This window comes from Filicampus tigris, chromosome 3, assembly GCF_054856515.1.
Source record: "Filicampus tigris isolate MCC_2025a chromosome 3, RoL_Ftig_1.0, whole genome shotgun sequence".
NCBI classification, from domain to species: domain Eukaryota; kingdom Metazoa; phylum Chordata; class Actinopteri; order Syngnathiformes; family Syngnathidae; genus Filicampus; species Filicampus tigris.
Window position 1 is genome coordinate 24,756,371 of NC_141219.1, and position 18,605 is coordinate 24,774,975.

Consider the following 18,605-nt stretch of genomic DNA (forward strand, 5'->3'; position numbering starts at 1 on the left):
TAAACGCATTTTCTTAATCTTCCTGTGTGTTGCCTGAAATAATGTTATGTTTTTAAAACAAGGGACGGGACAACTAAATTTCCTCAGTCCACCACGGTAACGACAATAATAATTTTAATTATTTAAAACTGGGGTCTCCAAATTGGGCCCGCGAGGGCCACTATTCTGAATGTACTAGATGTTTCTCTACTCAACACACCTGATTCAAACGGTCAGCAAGCTCTGCAAAAGCCTTATATCAATCCTGATCATTTGATTCAGGTTTGTTTGGTGGAGGGAAAGCTCTAAAATAAATGCAATGGTGGTGATGGAAAAAACTCCTTCTAAATATTCAGAGCTCCTGTTTCCATCCCAGTTGAATTAAATATTGCTGTTCTGTGGGATTGTGCCATAGTGGAGGACTGTGTGGATGTACTTTTCAAATCGGCTTTCAACCTCTAACACAGACTCTAACTCTAACTCTAATTCAGACCCGTTTTTTTCCACTAATCTGTCATTGCAGCCATTTGCCAAAATCAAAAAAGTTCATTTTATTTCTCATTAATGTACATTCAGCACCCCATCTTGACAGAAAAAAAACAAATGTAGTAATGTTTCTATCTTTATGAAAAAAGAAAAACTTAAATATCATATAAAAGGAAGGCTGTGAGGACCACAACAAAAGTATTCTTCTACGAGCAATCAAAGATGCAAAAGCTAATACATTGTCTTGAACGGTCGAGGTAGCAAAATTGTTTGGAGACCTACAAAAAATGGCTATATGTGGGGATGGATCAATATGCATGCCTAACAAGTCAGACACACCAAGAAAAGGACCTCCAGTAATCCACTATTTTAGGGCAGGACCACAACATGTGTGTCAGGTGACAACGAGAGGAAGCGTTAACTGCCCTAAGGGCCTTTTCCCAGAAATCTTGACTAAGGTCAATTTGCAGTTCAAGTTCCCAGGCAGATTCTATCTTCATTCAAATTAATTTGTTGCTTTTAAACAAGATGATATCAAGAAATATAACCTGAGCTTTGGGCAATGCTGTCACTTTGAGTGCCAAATCAATCCCTGTGGAGTTTGGAATTAGTGGGGAAACTAGCATGTGCGTCCTGACAAAGTCACGTAGCTGAACGTATCGAAAAAGGTCAGAGGTACTCAAACCGAATGCCGCTCTTAGTTGATCAAAACTACCAAAAACCTTCTTTCCACATATAAATCCCCCGGACAGCGAAGGCCATGTCGCTGTAATGTTTTGAACCGCCGATCATCATTCTTGGCTGGTACAAAGAGGTAATTATAACAGGCAGGCGTCACCTTCGGAAGTCAAAACCACCCAAAGCGCTTGTGACCATATCTTGAATGTATTTATCACCACCATGTTAGAGGTAAACGGCACCAACTAAAGTGTGGTGAGGTAAACCAAAGTGTTATTTTGTGAACATTGGCAGCCCAATAGTTAGCTGATCATATTGGGTAGTCTCAGACCACTGACCGAAGGTTTTGACCGTTCTAGCACGCTTACCAGCCCAAATAAAAGTTGATACCATGTTATCAATAAAAGCAAAGAAAGACTTAGGAATAAAGATGTGAAGACATTGGAATAATTTATTTTTATAGTCTCATCCCAACCCGCTTTCGTGAGCAGCAAAGAATTTTGAGCATTGAATAGGAATTTTCATGCACAGGATCCTTTTGCACTGCGAGAAACGAAAAAAAAAAATCTGTGGTTATTTTTTGTTTGCTTCTTTTGTACAATGCAGCAGAACATGAAATATATTAAGATGCCCTGATACACATCGGTTCAATGAAAGAACAGACGTATTTTTGGTCTTACTTGGCATTTTTGTCTTACATCTCATTTGGTTAGGACATGCCCAGTCCTATGTGGCCCCCTGGTATTGCTGTCCAAAAAACTGTAGCCCCCTCCAACATTGAAGTTGCCCATCCCTGCTCTGCATCAGTGGCATTGATTGCGATATCACGAGCACAAGTGATTCTGACGGCCTTGGGCATATAGATTAACATGGCAGCACACAGAGACTCAAATCTGAGTGGATGAAGGGAACATCCAGACACAGTACTGAAAGTGGTGCATCCAAGACAAATGCTACAAAATGAATGGAATAAACTGTTGGTAGGAAATGATAACAATTTCATAGAAACAAAGCAAATAATATAGGTTTAGGTTATAAATTTGGGTCAAAGCTTCTGATTCGGCCAGCAGAGAAGGCGTAGCCAACCCTGACGGTCCGCCACTACTTTAATATTAGCTATAATTAAACTCAATTGCGCCAGCATCCAGCATGGCAACCTGTCATCATGGTTCCTTTAGCTTCATTGGACCTAGTTAATAGTGTTTGGAAACCGTTTGGCCTTCAGGGCTCAGTGATCTTTTGCCATTTTACTTTTTGTTTTCACCCTTCTTCTGGTAACGCTGTTTTGCATCACTTGTTCATTAAAGTTGAAATGCTCTGAATTTACATCAGACATACCCAAATTAAAACTCCTTCATGCCTAAACCTCAATAAAGAGAGACAAACCCCAGATTCATATTCTATCCTCAGAGGGAATGTGCCTGCTTCCATTTTTCATTACCCTCTGGCATTTTTGCTATCGGACCATACCTTGTGTAGCACAGCGACATGTTCATCCATCCCCGTGCTTTCTTCAGCTCTAACGATATTACCATCCCTCCTGACTGTTGAGTGCAGTCTACCGGTCCTGTGATTAGCCTATCATGAAGCCGATAGGTTCAGTCTATTCATGGCTCCTGTGTGGGCCTTCCTGTCACCTCAGCTGCCATTCAGATGCCTTTGAGACGGCCTCTGGCTTTATGGGCTTCATAAATTCAACCACTTGATGAAATTAACACTTTGCTGACCCATCCTACGCTATTGGCTTCCTCTACCTGCTTTGGGGAATCTTAAGGCCGTGAGTCTTATCTGTTGTCACCCTGGGACCAGCATTTTCCTTTTGTCGCCTAGTCATAACCCACTTCTATAGATATTAAGAACAGAAAAAAAAACATGCTTTGTTTCCAAACATCCTCGGACAACACGTATAGTTTTCAAAAGCTGTTTAAAATGAGACTGCTGTGTCACCAAAAGCATATCACTCGCCATGACATCCATTCGCCAGAGGCCGAGCTACACGGTATTTGTTTACGGAGTAAATTCTTGGCTGAAACGCAAGGCAGCTCCACTTCCTGTTGCTTAATTATGTTCCATGTGGGAACTTGGTACGCCTCTGTACTGCAGCAGCAAAATCAAATTATGAATGCATGTATTTTGTTTTTTACTACTATTATCTGTCCGCAACCCACTTTTGGGTACCGACCCACTACTTGAGAATCACTGTCTTAAAGGACCACTACGTTGCAGGCTTACAGCGGAATGACAGTCTTCTTAAAAAGCTACATTCGGTCTGTTTTTAGATATCCACAGTTTTTAGAATAGAGTTTACTTGGACACATTTATTCGGATTAAATGCCTGATTAGAATAAAAATGCTTCATGTATACACCACATTCGGATTTTTCTGACCTGATCTAATCCGATCGGCGCACGTGAAAATACTTATTTCGTAATTTTGGAATAAAAGCGTGTTTACCGCGCATGTCTGTGATGTCAGTACACACGTTTCTGTTATTCCCCGAAGCTAGTAGAAACAGAGCAAGCAAAAGACATAGAAATAGACAGAGCAATGTTTTATTCACATGGAAGTCGCTACTAGGGTTTCTTCTTCTTCTACTACTACTCCCGGTATATTTGGTCCATCGTGTCAAAGTAATTTGTTCTGATCGAAAGTGTGATGCGTGAACACGTAAATTCTAATCGGATTAATATTTTTAGTGTCCATGAAAACGGTGCATCCGATCATAAATTTAACCCGAACTCTGATTGGATTAAAGAAATTGTATCCATGTAAACGTAGCCAGTGAAAGCAACCTTTTGAGACACTCTCTGCATACTGTACATTTCTACATTCAATGATCCAAAATTTGGCAAAATGTACAGTACAGTAGAGTGCTTTGAATTGCAAAGTGACAACACATATAATACACATATGAGTAGCTTTTTTGTTTTTGTAAAAATCAAGTATTGCTGAAGTGTAATTTACTTGTCAGCACATATGCATGCAATTACAACAGTATATACCATTTTCTCCAGACCTGTGACATTGCGGTCTCGCTGCAACCTAATTACCAGCTTGCTAAAGTCTCTTACTAAAGACTCTGATTCAATATTGAGAAAAAGGGAGAAACGTCAGCTATAAATATCCTCCTTGGGTCCCTTGAATGGACCTCTATAAATCCAAGTTATTGGGCCTGAGCACGGACGTGTGAGGGAACTACTGAACTTTGAATTCTGCAAATAAGGTTGTGATCACACTTACTTGTTCCAATGTTTGAAGAAAAACATTTTTTTTTCTGGACTGATTCTTTTTGAAAAAAAATGTAATCTATTTTATCTTGCCCAACATTACACCCAACATTATCCTTCAGATTTCTATTCTCTGGCTTTTGATGCGACCTGAGACTGACAATTTTTGTCTGTTTTTTGGTGTCTATTGTACATAGTGTTTTGAATTAATGTATTGCTTTCACTTGTTGGATTGTGGCTAGTTTGTTGTTGTATGTTTACAGCTGTAGCTATTGTGAAATGCGCTATGTAATATTGTATTGTATTGTATAGCATTGGATTTGCCACTCTGCAGAGCCTTATACCACATTGAGAAAAACAAATTTATGTTCTATTTGTTTTATTTGTAGTACTTTTAAGCAGAAGGTAAAATAACCATATCAAATATTATTACACAAATTAAGTCCACCGCCAAGAACTACAGTCAAAAACGAAGACGGTTGAAATTCAACAGAGAACAAGAAGTGCCTGGAGTCAGCAACTATTAATAATGTAGCAGAAGAATGCCTGCTGTGCATAGTACTCATTTGGATATGTCGGCAACTGAAACTCAAGGGACACTGAGCAACAGCAGCATTCGAATAGACATCTGTTGTTATGTTGTTTTTCGCCACCCCCGCTGCCCCCCCCCCCCCCCCCCCCCCTCCACACACACACACATATGCCATCATTACAAATGCAAAATGCGTAAATAGAAACACTTTGTTACATGTATTTTCCATGAAGATATTTAACGTACAAAATAGTGCAGAGAGGCATGAGTGAGTAATTATAAATCTCCCCCTGGACAAAATTAAGACATTCAAGACGTAAATGAAAATGAGCACCAGAAATAGTAGTGATGAACACGTTTACGCCCGTTTAGCGTTTCTATTGAAAACACTGACACCTCGTGGTTGTATATGGAAGAGGCACTATTCTGACACTGCAGCGATGATGTCTCATGGGTCAACTCTATTTGTCACCCATTGGCTGACAAATAGACAGTAAAAAGAGGGTCCACAGAGGAGGTTTCATAATCTTGTATTGATGCAGCACTGGGTTACAGTGAGGTCTATATAGCCTTGTGTTGCCATAGTGACCAGGTCACCCACATTTTCTATACATCCATCCATTTTCCATTCCACTTATCTTCACTAGGGTAGCACGAGCCTATCCCAGCTGACTTTGAGCGAGAGGCAGGGGCGTTACCAGAGGGGGGCAGGGTGGTCGGTGCCCACCCACGGACACAATCTGCCCACCCAAAGAAAACTGGAAGTAGTTCTGATGAATGGGAAATAAAAAATCAAAATCAAATCAACTTTTATTTGTTTAGCCCAAATCACAACAACAGTTATCTCAATTAAGGAGAAAACAAAACACGTTTTAAGGTGCAGTAGCCCCACGCTGGATTTCGACCTACTTGAGCATTGTAGCATTTTTTTGACCCACCCACACCTGGCATCCTGGTGATCCTGGCGAGAGGCTTCGCACCGTTAAACATTTGGAATGGTTTTCCGAAAGACTCAACCCTATTGAACATTTGTGGGATATGTTTATGATGTATCATGCCGAGAATCCATCCAATTTAAACAAACCAGGTCAATTCTGAAAGAAGCGGTGGTCAGATAGTCACAGAGAAATGATCAGAAACGTGTTGATGGTTACAAAAAGTGCCTGGTCGAGGTCAGACCTCAAATATAAATTAATGACAGCCCATGATGAATTATACTGAAAACCTGACCATAATTGGAACTCTGCCGCTATTGCCTTTTCTATTTTTTGTTGTTGTTGCTGTCTGACTTTGACTTTGTGTAACCTTTTTTTTTTTCAACTACTTATCCTAATGATATGCTCTTTAGGAGTGCAGATAATACATCTCTTGGTAATTAACCCCCAAAGCGCAGAATGAGATCCCAAGGTGCTCGGCAATAATGCTCAAATTAGTCATTAACATTAAATTGTTGTGTTTGTAGTGTCAGCAAAAATAATGCGGCCCTCAATATACCAATTTTGAAGGATGAATATACTGTACAGACACATTGTGTTACTAGTCACGTCACATTACCCAAATACTAAAGGAGTTAGGTATTAAATAAAGTTTTCCATCAATTTTTGGGATAAAACATTAACTTGGCTATTGAGTTTAAATCTAGCAAGTGTTACATTTTGTTTCATATTATTGGCTTCCAGCATGCCACACCTTGTACAAAAAAATAAAATAAACAAAAGTAAAAAAGTAAAATTCCAGAATAATAGTAGTACGTCAAACCAGCAAAACTTGAATGTAATGAAATATTTTTTTTCAGAGAAAGTCCAAACAAGAAATGCTTGTTGTGCGGCACTAGTGAGCATTGTTTGCTCGCATTGCCCCACACTATAAACAAGTGACAGGCCTTGGGGGCTCTGGCCGGGATTGTCCATCTCTCATTGCCTTGTCTGAAGAAGACTGGTGGCATGTCAGCAAGGAATTGGCTTGGCTGGAGCTGTATTTACCCCTCACATGGCTTTTCACACACTTTTCATTCAAGTGATGGCCTGAAACGTGCTTAGTATTATAAGTTAATGGACTGTATGCCTTGTTATATGTATGCTTTCAATCAAGCTTTTGATGGCTGTTGTTGAACACCTCTAGTCAATGTGTGTCACAATGTGGTGGTCTGTTTGATCCTCTGTTTGTCTGTCTGTGTAGTCTGAAGATAGGAAGAGGAGGAGGAGGAGGAGGAGGAGGAAGAGGAGGGAGTGGCACAGGTATACTGGATATTCTCGCTGGGTTTGAAGAGGGGGGAGGTGAAGGGAGGAATCCAATGGGGAGGCATGGCAACACAACGCTTATAAAGACATGAGGCACACCCCGCCGGCAACCTCAAGTCAGCTCACTTGCCGATATTGTAGCAGCACTTTGCAGTAAGCATGCTCAGCCTCATGAAATTACCAAGGGTCGTCAGCATCAATCAAGTGCCCAAAGTAAGTTTGCCTTATCTTTAATGGATCATAGGGACGGTTAGACTGTTCTGTAATCACTTCAAAGTAACTGAAAAAAAACAACAATGCTTTCATGTTAAGTCTCAAACATGCTTGTGTTTCACTTTAACGTATGATACGGTGCAATAGAGACTGAAAGAGCTGAGACTAGAAAAAACACAAACTTGTAACAGTGCTGTGCAACCATGATTTACTGCACTTCAAGTAAAAGTGGCAAGATTTAAGAAATATTTTCTTACAAAACCGTGCATGTGTTTTGTATTTTTTTTCTGTATCATACAAGATATAATACTGCAATGTCAATATTTGATTAAAACAACACTTGTCAAAGCTTTCCCCAAAACTTTTAACAACATTGAAAATAATTGGATGTATTCTTTGGGGTGTCGGGGCAATTTTGAGGGCACCCCACAAAGCCCCCCTGACCTCCTCAATCCGGGTCGAGTAGTTTCTGTAAGATTTATGAGTGACTTGAAAGTCTTCTTTTCAATTGACTCAAACTACAGTGTATATTTTCCTCTCATGGATACTTTGATAAAAAATGTCTTTTTCTGTTGTCTGTTTTCTTCTTGAGGTTTTCCATGAGGACAGCATTATCTCCGGCTACCGTTATCACCGCAGCTCAGCCACTGACTGCATTTTGAGCCTCTTTCAGCTGACAAATGAGACCCTTAACATCTGGACTCACTTTTTGCCCACTTGGTAAGCACCCGCGGCATCTTATTGTCATGTGCCTGTGCTCATTGTCACTCAAAACAGTTGGGTTAAAAATAACACAATTTTGGGTCAAACATGGACCAATCCACTACTTGGGTAAAATTGACCCAACGTTCTGGGTTATTTTGCAGAAAACAATCCCCTAAATGTGAGTTTTTTTGGTATGAAACAACCCCCAAAATTGGGATGTTTTGTACAAAACAACTCAAGAAGGTGAGTCAAATTGACCCAATTTGTGGATCGGTCCATTTTTTACCCCAAATTGTGTTATTTTTTAACCCAACCGTTTTTAGCGTGTACTCTTAAATACTTTCATGCTCAATTTTAACATAAAAACACAGTAAAGTACAGAGTTTAGTATACAGTATATTGGGTTGTTTAAAAAAAATTTGTGTGCCTAATTGTAATACTAATCATACAAATATCTTTAGAAGGTTGTCTGAATGGCACCTGTACTGAGTGCTAAACTTCAAAGAGGAAAGCTTATTAAACACAAAAAGTGATGGGTTGCTGTGGATTTTTAGCACATTGGGTTATTTTTACCCAAGATTGGGTTGATTATTCTGACCTATCAGCCTGGGTTCGAAGATGGGATTTGGCCGCGCCCAACATTCTGGGTCATCTCCTCAACCCAATGTGCTTGGTATAAATAACCCAGCATAGGCTCAGTCCCTTTTGGACCCAGCATTGGGTTAACTATTTCACCCAAATTGGGTTACTTTTGCAGCAGTTTTTGGATTGTATGTGTATGATCATATCCAGTAATATATTCTCTGATTCTTCTTATTATATTGTCATCCATCTGAGTTCTAGGAATAGAAATAAATCATAAATAAATCATCAAGTTTGGTAGAATCACTCACAAGTCACAATCAGTTTAGATTGATTCAAGTGGGATAAACTGCATGACAATAGACGTGTTTGATTTTTTTTTAATTCATTTTATATCTTTTTGTTATGCCCCTTAGCAACTGTGTGTGCTAGACCTGCAGCAGTCTCACAAACGTTCCTTAGCAACACATGGCCAGCCTTGAGTTTAACAATAGACACTAGATAATACAAGTCCTTCATTGTCATTGTACAAACAGTATGACAAAATTAAAAGTGCTGTATACAGCATATTTAAAGGGAGGAAAAATATCTTGAAAATGTTTTTTTTTACTTTTGTAGAGTTGCATTCATTTGTCTACATAAAGAAAAAAAAAACAATCACTTCCAATTATTTTAAATGTAGGTTTTTTTGCATTACTTATCATAATTATGCCCCTCCAAAAATCACATTATTGAATGAACATTAAATGCATTCCTGCAACCATAGCTCGATACTGTCTGATTTTGACTATACTGTAATTTATTACACTGATTATGAGGCAGCACGGCACATGGTTGTTGTTGATATGTGCTCAATATCAGCTAGAATAAGCTGCAGCTCACCTGTGATGAAGCACAATAAAAAAAACAAAAACAACAACAACAAAAAAGAAAGAATGGTTGGATGATGCTTAAGATCCACACAGAGATCCAGACCAGACACACGCAGGCATGTAATGGATATGCAAGAGTGCACCCCAAACAGTAATAGGCCTCTGTGGCTAAGGTTGGGACAGTTCTGTGCCTTGCTCAGGGGCAATTCAATAGTATAGTGAGGAAACAGACAATCAATTACAATGTAGTTGCGTTTTATTTTATTTTATTTTTTTCCTTTGCAAATGAGCCCCTGCTCTCCAATTAGACTTGGAATTCAGGGTTGAAGCGAGAGAAAAAAAAACTCCTGAAATATAAAATATGTTAAATGATGGAAGAAATGCCATACATACTTTTGCAGCTTTGGCCTTATGCATGTCACTCACTGTTTTAACATTGCATTCCCAATGTGCATATTTACCCACATAAAATCCATTGTGCATCATCCACTTTCCGTGTTGCAAAATGACTGGACACGACTAAACCAAAGTTTCTTTTGCTCTAGCCACAATGATGAAAATATGTTTGAATGACTGCATCTAATTGATCCTCTTTGCAGGTACTTCCTATGGAAACTTGTAAGCATCGTGCTGATCCAAACTGCATGGCAGCATCCCTTCACCTGGCCTCTGGTGGTCTTAACCATTTCCAACTGCATATATCCGCTAGCATCAAGCTGTGCTCACACCTTCAACAGCATGTCAGTGCGGGTGCGACACATGTGCTTTTATTTTGACTATGGAGCCCTAAGTTTCTACAGCCTGGGTGAGTGTGTTCTTCACTGCAATACACTCATAGACCAAAGAAACATCTCTTGCTATGATGCAGTACACACAGCTCACACGTGCTAGCACTCGCTTGGATGTGCACACACACAGACAGTCGGCGGAACTGCTACAGTCACCATGTACTGTGTTTTTGCAGGGCGTCCGATTTTAATATTTGCATGTTGAACATTAACAATATCACAAAAAATGTTCCAATACATTATATTCTGTTTTACAACCTTTAAATTGAATATATGCAAAAGGCATATTGGTGCACAAAAAACAACAACAATATGTTACAAGTACTTTGCTATATATTTAAATCCCACTAATTCCACTTCATAATAAAAAGAAGCGTTACTCACACATTTGAAGCTCATCTTATGAGCCTTGTGCTCAGCAAAGTCATTCCAGAGTCTTTTTCCTTGTTTTTTTTTTGTCTCCGGGGAATGGTCTGGGAGACCTACAGTAGAGCTATAGTTTTTTTCTATTGGCATCAGGAGGCAGTGTAAAATCGTAGAGTCCTTGATGAGGGGACTGAATAGTCCCTGCAACAGGTGCACACAGATAAATTCATCCTCTTAGGCTGCGGTGGCGAGGAAGACCACCCGGAGAAGCGGGACGCTTGTGTGCGTGTATACATATATATCTTGGGGTCTTGTTCACGAGTGAGGGTAGAATGGGAGTGTGAGATCGACAGGTGAACGGGTGCAGCGTCTGCTGTGATGCAGACACTGTATCAATCTGTCGTGGTGAAGAAGGATCTGAGCCGGTCGATGTACGTTCCTACCCTCGCCTATGGTCACGATCTGTGGGTCGTGACTGAAAGAACAAGATCTCGGATACAAGCGGCCGAAATGGATTTCCTCCACAGGATGTCCGGGCTCTCCCTTAGAGATAGGGTGAGAAGCTCGGTCATCCGGGAGGGACTCAGTGTCGAGCCGCTGCTCCTCCACGTTGTGAGGAGCCAGTTGAGGTGGCTCGGGCATCTGGTTAGGATGCCTCCTGGACGCCTCCCTGGTGAGGAGTTCTGGGCATGTCCCACCAGCTGGAGGACTAGAGGATGACCCAGGACACGCTGGAGAGACTATGTCTCCCCCCGCTGGCCTGGATATGCCAGGGGATCCCTCTGGAAGAGTTGGAAGATGTGGCTGAGGAGAGGGAAGTCCGGGCTTCCCTGCTGAAGCTGCTGCCTCCGCGATCTGACCGCAAAGCGGTCGATAATAGATGGCCGGATACATAAAAGATTTTAGATTTTCTGCTTACACCCTTAACATTTCTGGTTAAGGGCCACTGTGCTCCTAGTCCCAAAAAGTTTAGAGGTCTCTATTATGATAAACATATCGTTAGATTAATTCCTCTCAAGTCATGTTTTAGTTATTTACTGTGTATACAGTTGGAATACTGTAGTTTTCTGGATAGTTAATTAACTAAAGTAACCAACGCATGTTAATTGGTGCATTTTTTTAAAAATTATTATCTGCACTATACAGTCTCATGTACCCAGACATCGTGGACAAAATACTATAGAGAAAACTCCACCTCCATGTGTGTCATTTACAGACATGAATCAAACTGTTAAGTTTCTAAATACCAATGATTTGCATCACAGGTACTGCTATTACGTATTCAGCTTACGTGTTCCCAGACAAGTGGGTAAACAGCATCTTCCACCAGTGCTTCATCCCCGTTGCTCTGCTTAACTCCATCTTATGCACCGGCCTGGCGTGCTACTCCAGGTATGGTAAGAAATGTATCGTAAATCTTACTGTTATCTCCTGGGAGGCGTATGTCGTGCTTGTCGACGCACCAGCTATTGTCTTGTGAATTATGTGATAGCTATGTGAATTATGCGGTTGTTTAGTGCCAAATATATGTGTAACACTGGGGAACACAATATTTACTGACTTAGGTCTGACAGCAGTTTTTAACAAATCTTTGGGTGCGGAATCCAAAACTGATCTCAGTTTTTCTCTATCACGTAAAGTTTTTATACTATAAAATATTGAACTATAGGATCACCATTTTCTTTTAAAAAAAGAAAAGAAATAAATGTGTATGTATGTAAATTAAAGACTAAGATGGAAGAGTTACAAACTCTGAAAACTAGAAAAACATCATAAAACGAAATACAACTTATAACGGTATGCCAATAGTTCCAAGGTTAAGAGGTTAAATTCCTACAATGCTAGCTTTGTGCTTGCAGGTATTGATACTGACCTATTGGGAGCCACACACACCTCTCACCTCACTGTCTCAATTGTGACTGCACAAACAAGTTGCCACATAGCTTTAAACAAGTCCAGCCGTAACCAGTCTTATTACAGCTAATCAGAAGAATTTTGCTTATCTGGTAAACTGGGGAGAAAAAATGTTGACATGCTAGAAAAAAAATGACTGCCATTGTGGAATGAGCATACCAATCAGTTTTAGTTTTAATCAGCATAAAAAACTAACTCAACAGATATTTTTTTTTCCGAATAGCTTCCCTGTGTAATTATTCCATGATTGAAGGTCATACAGAATTTAGGGAAATCTTTGATGTCCTGCCAACTAGCTGCAAAGGCAACATTTGCATCGAAACTCTGGCTGTAGTATTGTACGTGTTTGATTGATAGCCAGTGTAAATCATCACATTGAGTTATTGAGCACAATTGAGTTGTAGATACTGTCACCAGATGATGTACATACAGTAACGGCTCACTGTTTTTCTTGCCCATCGGATTTACCAGGCTTGGATTACCATTCCTTCATTATAATCACGACATTGTAAAAAGGTAAACATTTTGCACTGCCCTTATTGCAATCCGTCTTAAATTATGTTAGGTTTCCACCCCATGTTTTTAATCATTCACCTTCAGACAATCTTTCCAACACTGGCATTTTGAACTCGTGGTGTCTTGTCATTAGAAACAAAATTTCATCTGAAAGTGGGTGGAGCAATAGACAGAGGCAAAACTTGTTTTACAGAAACTTCATTTAAATTAAGTCAAATATTCCTGCATTGTCCCATTTGAATCTAACAAAATTGTTAATAGAAATAAACTTATGTGGAAGGGGGACAATTATCACTGTAATGTATCCCTTTAAAGTTTCGGCCTCCAAATGTGCTCATTTCACCTCTTTTTTTCCATAGAAGTTTGGCTACCGGTACATGTTACTGTTACTGTTTTCTGAGTATTTCCATGTTGTCATTTGATGCATTTAAAAAAAGGGTAATGCCATATGCAAGAAATGTAGCTACTAAAAGTGATTTATTTTCATTTGTTTCAGATTCCCTGAATGCCAGAGTCCAAAGTTCAGCAAAGCGCTCCGTCTTGTTGCTTTTGCCTACCCCTACCTGTTTGACAGCATTCCTCTCTTCTACAGGGTAGGGCCTCACTGGCATTGCCCACGTGCGTGTCCAAAATGGGAAGAAAACAAAAATAATAATAATAATAAGTGGTCCCCATGCATATGTAGTTCTTCAATTTTTACTCGACGTCCTATTCACAATCACCCAGTGTTTGACTGAAGATCAATACGGAGTGTTTTCAACCTCTTGGGATAGACTCTACATGCAACCCTGAGCATGATTGGCGGCATAGAAAATGGATGGATTATTTGTAGCACAAACAACATTCACCGTCAGCTCATTGTCAGCATGTGTCATGAACACACCATAGCTACAATGCATGGATTTGTATGCATTTATTTTGTTTTAATAGCAGATGTGGAGTGAGTAAAGCAAGGGTCACCAACCTTTATGAAGCCGAGAGCTACTAACAGTTTGATGCTCACTTATAAAAAAACAAATTTGCTCAAATTACCTTTAATAACATTATTATTATGTTGTTATTAATAATTAATGATATTTATTTCTGTGAAGACATTGACCATGTTAATGATTTCTCACAACAGTTGAGAAACTGATAAATATCAACAATCAATTCTGCAACATTCCTACGAAATCACAATGTTCCATCACTGGTGAGACGTTTCTAGAACAGGCTTGTAGTCAGATACCGTCTAATTCACAAGCATGCACAGATGGTGAAATGATTCACTAACTGCACTGTTTGTGGCTGACTGTGGGTATATTGAATGAGGTAATATGCATTTATTGGCATAAAAATGGCCCACCCCTATGCAAATGAGCCTCATCAACATCTAATTCACCAACACTAGCGCTATAATAGCTACACACAGTTTGAGTGTAGTAAATAATCATTAAATAAAGTCAAAAGCTGGTGTCAACTTGGCCCTCCTCCGTGAAAGTCTGATCATTGCAGCAGAGATTGTTGCACGGAGAAGGCATCATCATGCCAGGTGTGCTCGTGAGCCAGTGGCATAGCTTAGCTGTATTCCACATGGGTTTTGAGGTCAAAGGGGCCCGACATTGCACACGCAAACAGAGGACACAAAAATGCCAAGAAATTAAGGAATATGTAAGCCAGGTAGACCATGATAGTGATTAGACTTGCAATAGTTCAAAGCACGTACTTCTAAAATCATTAGGCTACTTTAATATATAATAATAATAATAATGATAATAATATTAAGAAGAAGAAGAAGAAGAAGAAGAAGAAGAAGAACAACAACAACAACAACAACAATAATTCTAACTGGCACATCAAACTTGTTTTTAGGCTAAACTGCACTTGCATCACTTAACATGCTTCAAAACTATGGAAGTACAGATCAGGAATGGGTGAAATTACGATACCATTAAAAAATACAACCAACAAAAAAACAAAATTGCACTCTAGCACCCCCGGAAAAAAAACAAAAAAATACAAAGCTGCCTAGAACTCCCAGTAGGAATGTCATAGACACATGAAACAAATACCTAAATGTAGGTCTAGATAAGACGGTGGCCAAAAATAATCTCAGCCTACTCGGTGAAAGGCTTCTTTTTAGGCTTCTTTCTACTCCCGCGTCTGCGCGAGCAACAACTGCTGTTATAGGGATTGTGGTATTGCCCCCCTCTTGTAATGGTATGCCCCAGTTGCAGGTGGGTTACGCGGGTTACGTGATGTGACGATAAGGAAATACAAACACGCTAAACAAGCTACTCACCCACGTTTCCCCTTAGCCCCCACCTTCAACATCGTTTTCGCAATGAAATTAAATGCATCGTCTAGTCATCTCGGTCTCTTTATGGTTGTAGCAGGCACGATATCCATTGTAGTCGCTGTCTTTTTGAAGCGATGCCCCCCGACAAAACCATTTGTGTCCACGAGTATATTCAGACGCTAGCACATCAAGGTAGAGTTCATGCACTTTTTCTGGCGTTCCCTACTTCCGGAAATACGCCATAGCAAACCTGCATTGTGTAGTGGTTTGCTGGTACACACTTTTATTTTGAAGGCCGGAAAGGAGGGGAAGTGTGCAAAATAAATAAGTAATTTGACTGCGACTTCTGGCCGTCAAATGGCCGCCCAAATAATTATACAATACGACAAATCCAACCCCGGGGCTCGCAATGCAAGTAAGCACGCAGTTGGGTAAGTACTACTGGCGCATTTGAAGCGTGTCCACAGTGGGTTCGAATAGTAAATTAGCCAGCTAATAATCTTTAAAAAGCTCTGTCGTTAGCGTCTCAGCGACATCAATCACAGAGACGTTTTTTTTTGGGGGGGGGGGGGGTCGGGGGTGGAATGATGCGGGGGCCGACAATGTTTATATGAATATGGCAGGAGGGTCGAGGCCGGAAAGGTACCCAGGTCAAGGGGGGAGGGTCGCGGCCGGACCGGCAAAAAATGGTCACGTGCCCAGCTCTGGAAAATATCCAATATAAACATATTTTGGATTTTATGGGCATTACAACTTTCTTCCACTCCATCGGCGCTCACTCCATCTTAAAGTGGAAGTCAACCCAAAAATGTTCTTAACAGGAAAATGTTCTATGCAGCCTCACTAGTTCAAACACGGCAATCTGATTAATATTGTGTTTCTGGAATTTGAGTTAAGCATTAAAATCCACCCGTTTTCGTCCATCTCTGTCGGCGGCCATTTTGCCACTTGATGTCGAATGAAAATGAAATCACAGTTGATCAGGGCAATGACCAATCATGGCTCTGATTCAGAAAACAGGTGACGGGGAGCTTTTGGTTTGATTGGATAACGAAAGTACTGTAAAATGTTTAATAAATTACAATATTACTAAGACTAAAGCAAACATTTCTCCCAAAATTATCTTTCGGCTACTACAGTGATATACCATAAAACCAATTGATAATATTTACCTTAATGGCTCGTTCTCATCTCTCTTTTCCAGCTGTTCCTATGTGAAGGTGAAGGTTGCACAGACAATGATACCAATGTCTTCCACTACACCCACATTGCTTTGGCTTTCCTAACTGGCTTCCTGTTTGCGACACATTTACCTGAGCGCCTGGCGCCTGGCAGCTTCGACTATATTGGTGAGATAAATCTGAGATTGGGCAGGAGACTGACCTGATTTTTGCTTCATTCTTGGGTCGGGCTAAGTTGAGAATTGCCTGTTGACATTTGCAGGTGAACCCAAGTTCAAGCAAATCAACAAATCACCTTGCAGATAAAAGGATGATTGTTTGTGATTGTCCTTCCAGCCCAGCCTATAATGCATGCAGCGCATAATGTGTAAATATTAGACTAAATGTATAGAGTGTTTATGTGTTCCTTATGCATTACATTGAATGCAAAAAAAAAAATGTTGTACCATCAAATCATTTTCTTTATGTGGACAAATGCATTTCAGATATAATATCCATGATAAAATATCGATAAACTGTCTTGTCACAGGCCACACCAAAAGGCAAATATTCTTGTGACACAAAATTATTCAAAGAAAATTTTCTATTGCGGTAATTTGACCTAATTTACGCACACACATAGTTACAACAATAAAACAAGCAAACTTTGGTAGATGATGCCTCAGGAAATGAATTGTAAGTTTAATGGGATCGTCAAAGTTGTTTTGGGGTTGGGGCCAAATTACAATTTTTGCTCTATTTCATCTGTCGAGATGTCAAACTTCCTCGAATTTTAAAAGGTTAAAATCTCGGATGATGTCCTTACTTGCTATTGGAATTTACTTTAGAGTGGTCTTTCAACTCATCAGTTTGGGGTCAATATCTTTTTCCGAAGGTGCCTGTTGCAAGATGTTCTTCTGAGCCATCAGGCAACATGAACCTTAACTGTGTCATGGCTCCCTCTGCAGGTCACAGTCATCAACTTTTCCATGTCTTTGGCATCCTTGGTACCTACTTCCAGATGATCGCCGTTGAACAAGACATGGCATTGCGACGTTCCTGGCTTCTCGACAACTCCCGACCCATCACCTTTGCCAACTCATTGGGTGTAACACTACTTTGCGTACTGGTCAACCTGACCATCCTCCTCCTATTCAGCCTACCTCTCCGCTCTGCACCAGTCAGTCAGCAAAAGAAACACAAGAGACAGGTAAAGGCACATTGAATTAGGCTTGGCTATGGCTACGGCTACATCAAGGCACAGAACTCCAAGCTGGTCTTTGGATAAACTAACATCTATTGTTATGTATCGTATGTAACTTGTTTTTATTGGATGATGCGTTGTTTGTGGATCACCACTCTATAGTCCATCTACACTGAAAACAATGATAGTGACCCTTCAGATGCTGTGATGACCTGTGACGCTGTTGTTGGATATAATGCAAATTGATGATCTACCTAGGTTACATGAACACAATGGAAACAGCTATTTGTGTTACAATGTTTGTTAAAACCAAATGTACGCTTAAGCTACTATATTGCATAGTAAAATAACAAAGCAAAACGAAAAAAAACAACAAAACACAAACATTTATGTGAAAGAGTTGTATACTGTATTTGAGTTCCTGAATTCTCCGATAGCCGCACATGGGAACAATGAAGAGCTTCAAGGGAACAAAAAGTGAACATAAAACTGTAATACTGTATAGTATGCCTTTTGTTAACTGCATTTAAATCTGCACACTTTCATCTGTAACTATAGTTCTTGTACACAACCTATGGAATTTTGCACTGTTTGAATTTACGTAATCATTTTACAAATGTATTTATGAATTTGATCTTATTTATATATTGTTTTGTGATTTAAAAAAAAATAAAATAAAATATGATGTGGATAACTGGTGGCACGAATTCTCAGAAAACACTGTTTGAGCGTGTACTGTCTGCGTGTTTCACGTTACAGTAGTCAGTGATACAATAATCAGAAATAAATTATCGATCTACAGTGGCTCTTCATTTGTAGTGTATTTTTCAAGTTGTACATTTGAAATCAGTGTTTTGTTTTGGGG

At 39.8% G+C, this 18,605-nt stretch overlaps 1 protein-coding gene across 2 annotated transcripts; it reads left to right on the top strand.

Annotated features, from left to right (window-relative positions):
• Positions 1–7,241: 7,241 nt before the first annotated feature.
• paqr5b (progestin and adipoQ receptor family member Vb) lies at positions 7,242–18,547 on the top strand. 2 transcript variants are annotated; one of them, XM_086026123.1, is made up of 8 exons: positions 7,242–7,355; positions 7,948–8,075; positions 10,114–10,319; positions 11,934–12,060; positions 13,054–13,098; positions 13,595–13,691; positions 16,581–16,725; positions 17,505–18,547. In XM_086026123.1, exons 1-8 carry the CDS (start codon positions 7,302–7,304, stop codon positions 17,759–17,761), a joined length of 1,059 nt encoding a protein of 352 aa, XP_085882249.1. In that variant the 5' UTR covers positions 7,242–7,301; the 3' UTR covers positions 17,762–18,547. The 2 variants fall into 2 exon arrangements, with proteins under 2 accessions (XP_085882249.1, XP_085882250.1); XM_086026124.1 differs by lacking the exon at positions 13,054–13,098.
• Positions 18,548–18,605: the final 58 nt, after the last annotated feature.

Coding starts and splice junctions, on each gene's coding strand:
- paqr5b (XM_086026123.1), top strand. CDS start 7,302: ATGCTCAGCCTCATGAAATTACCAAGGGTCGTCAGCATCAATCAAGTG. Junction 13,692..16,580: donor GCATTCCTCTCTTCTACAGG/GTAGGGCCTCAC, acceptor TCTCTTTTCCAG/CTGTTCCTATGTGAAGGTGA. Junction 16,726..17,504: donor TGGCAGCTTCGACTATATTG/GTGAGATAAATC, acceptor CTCCCTCTGCAG/GTCACAGTCATCAACTTTTC.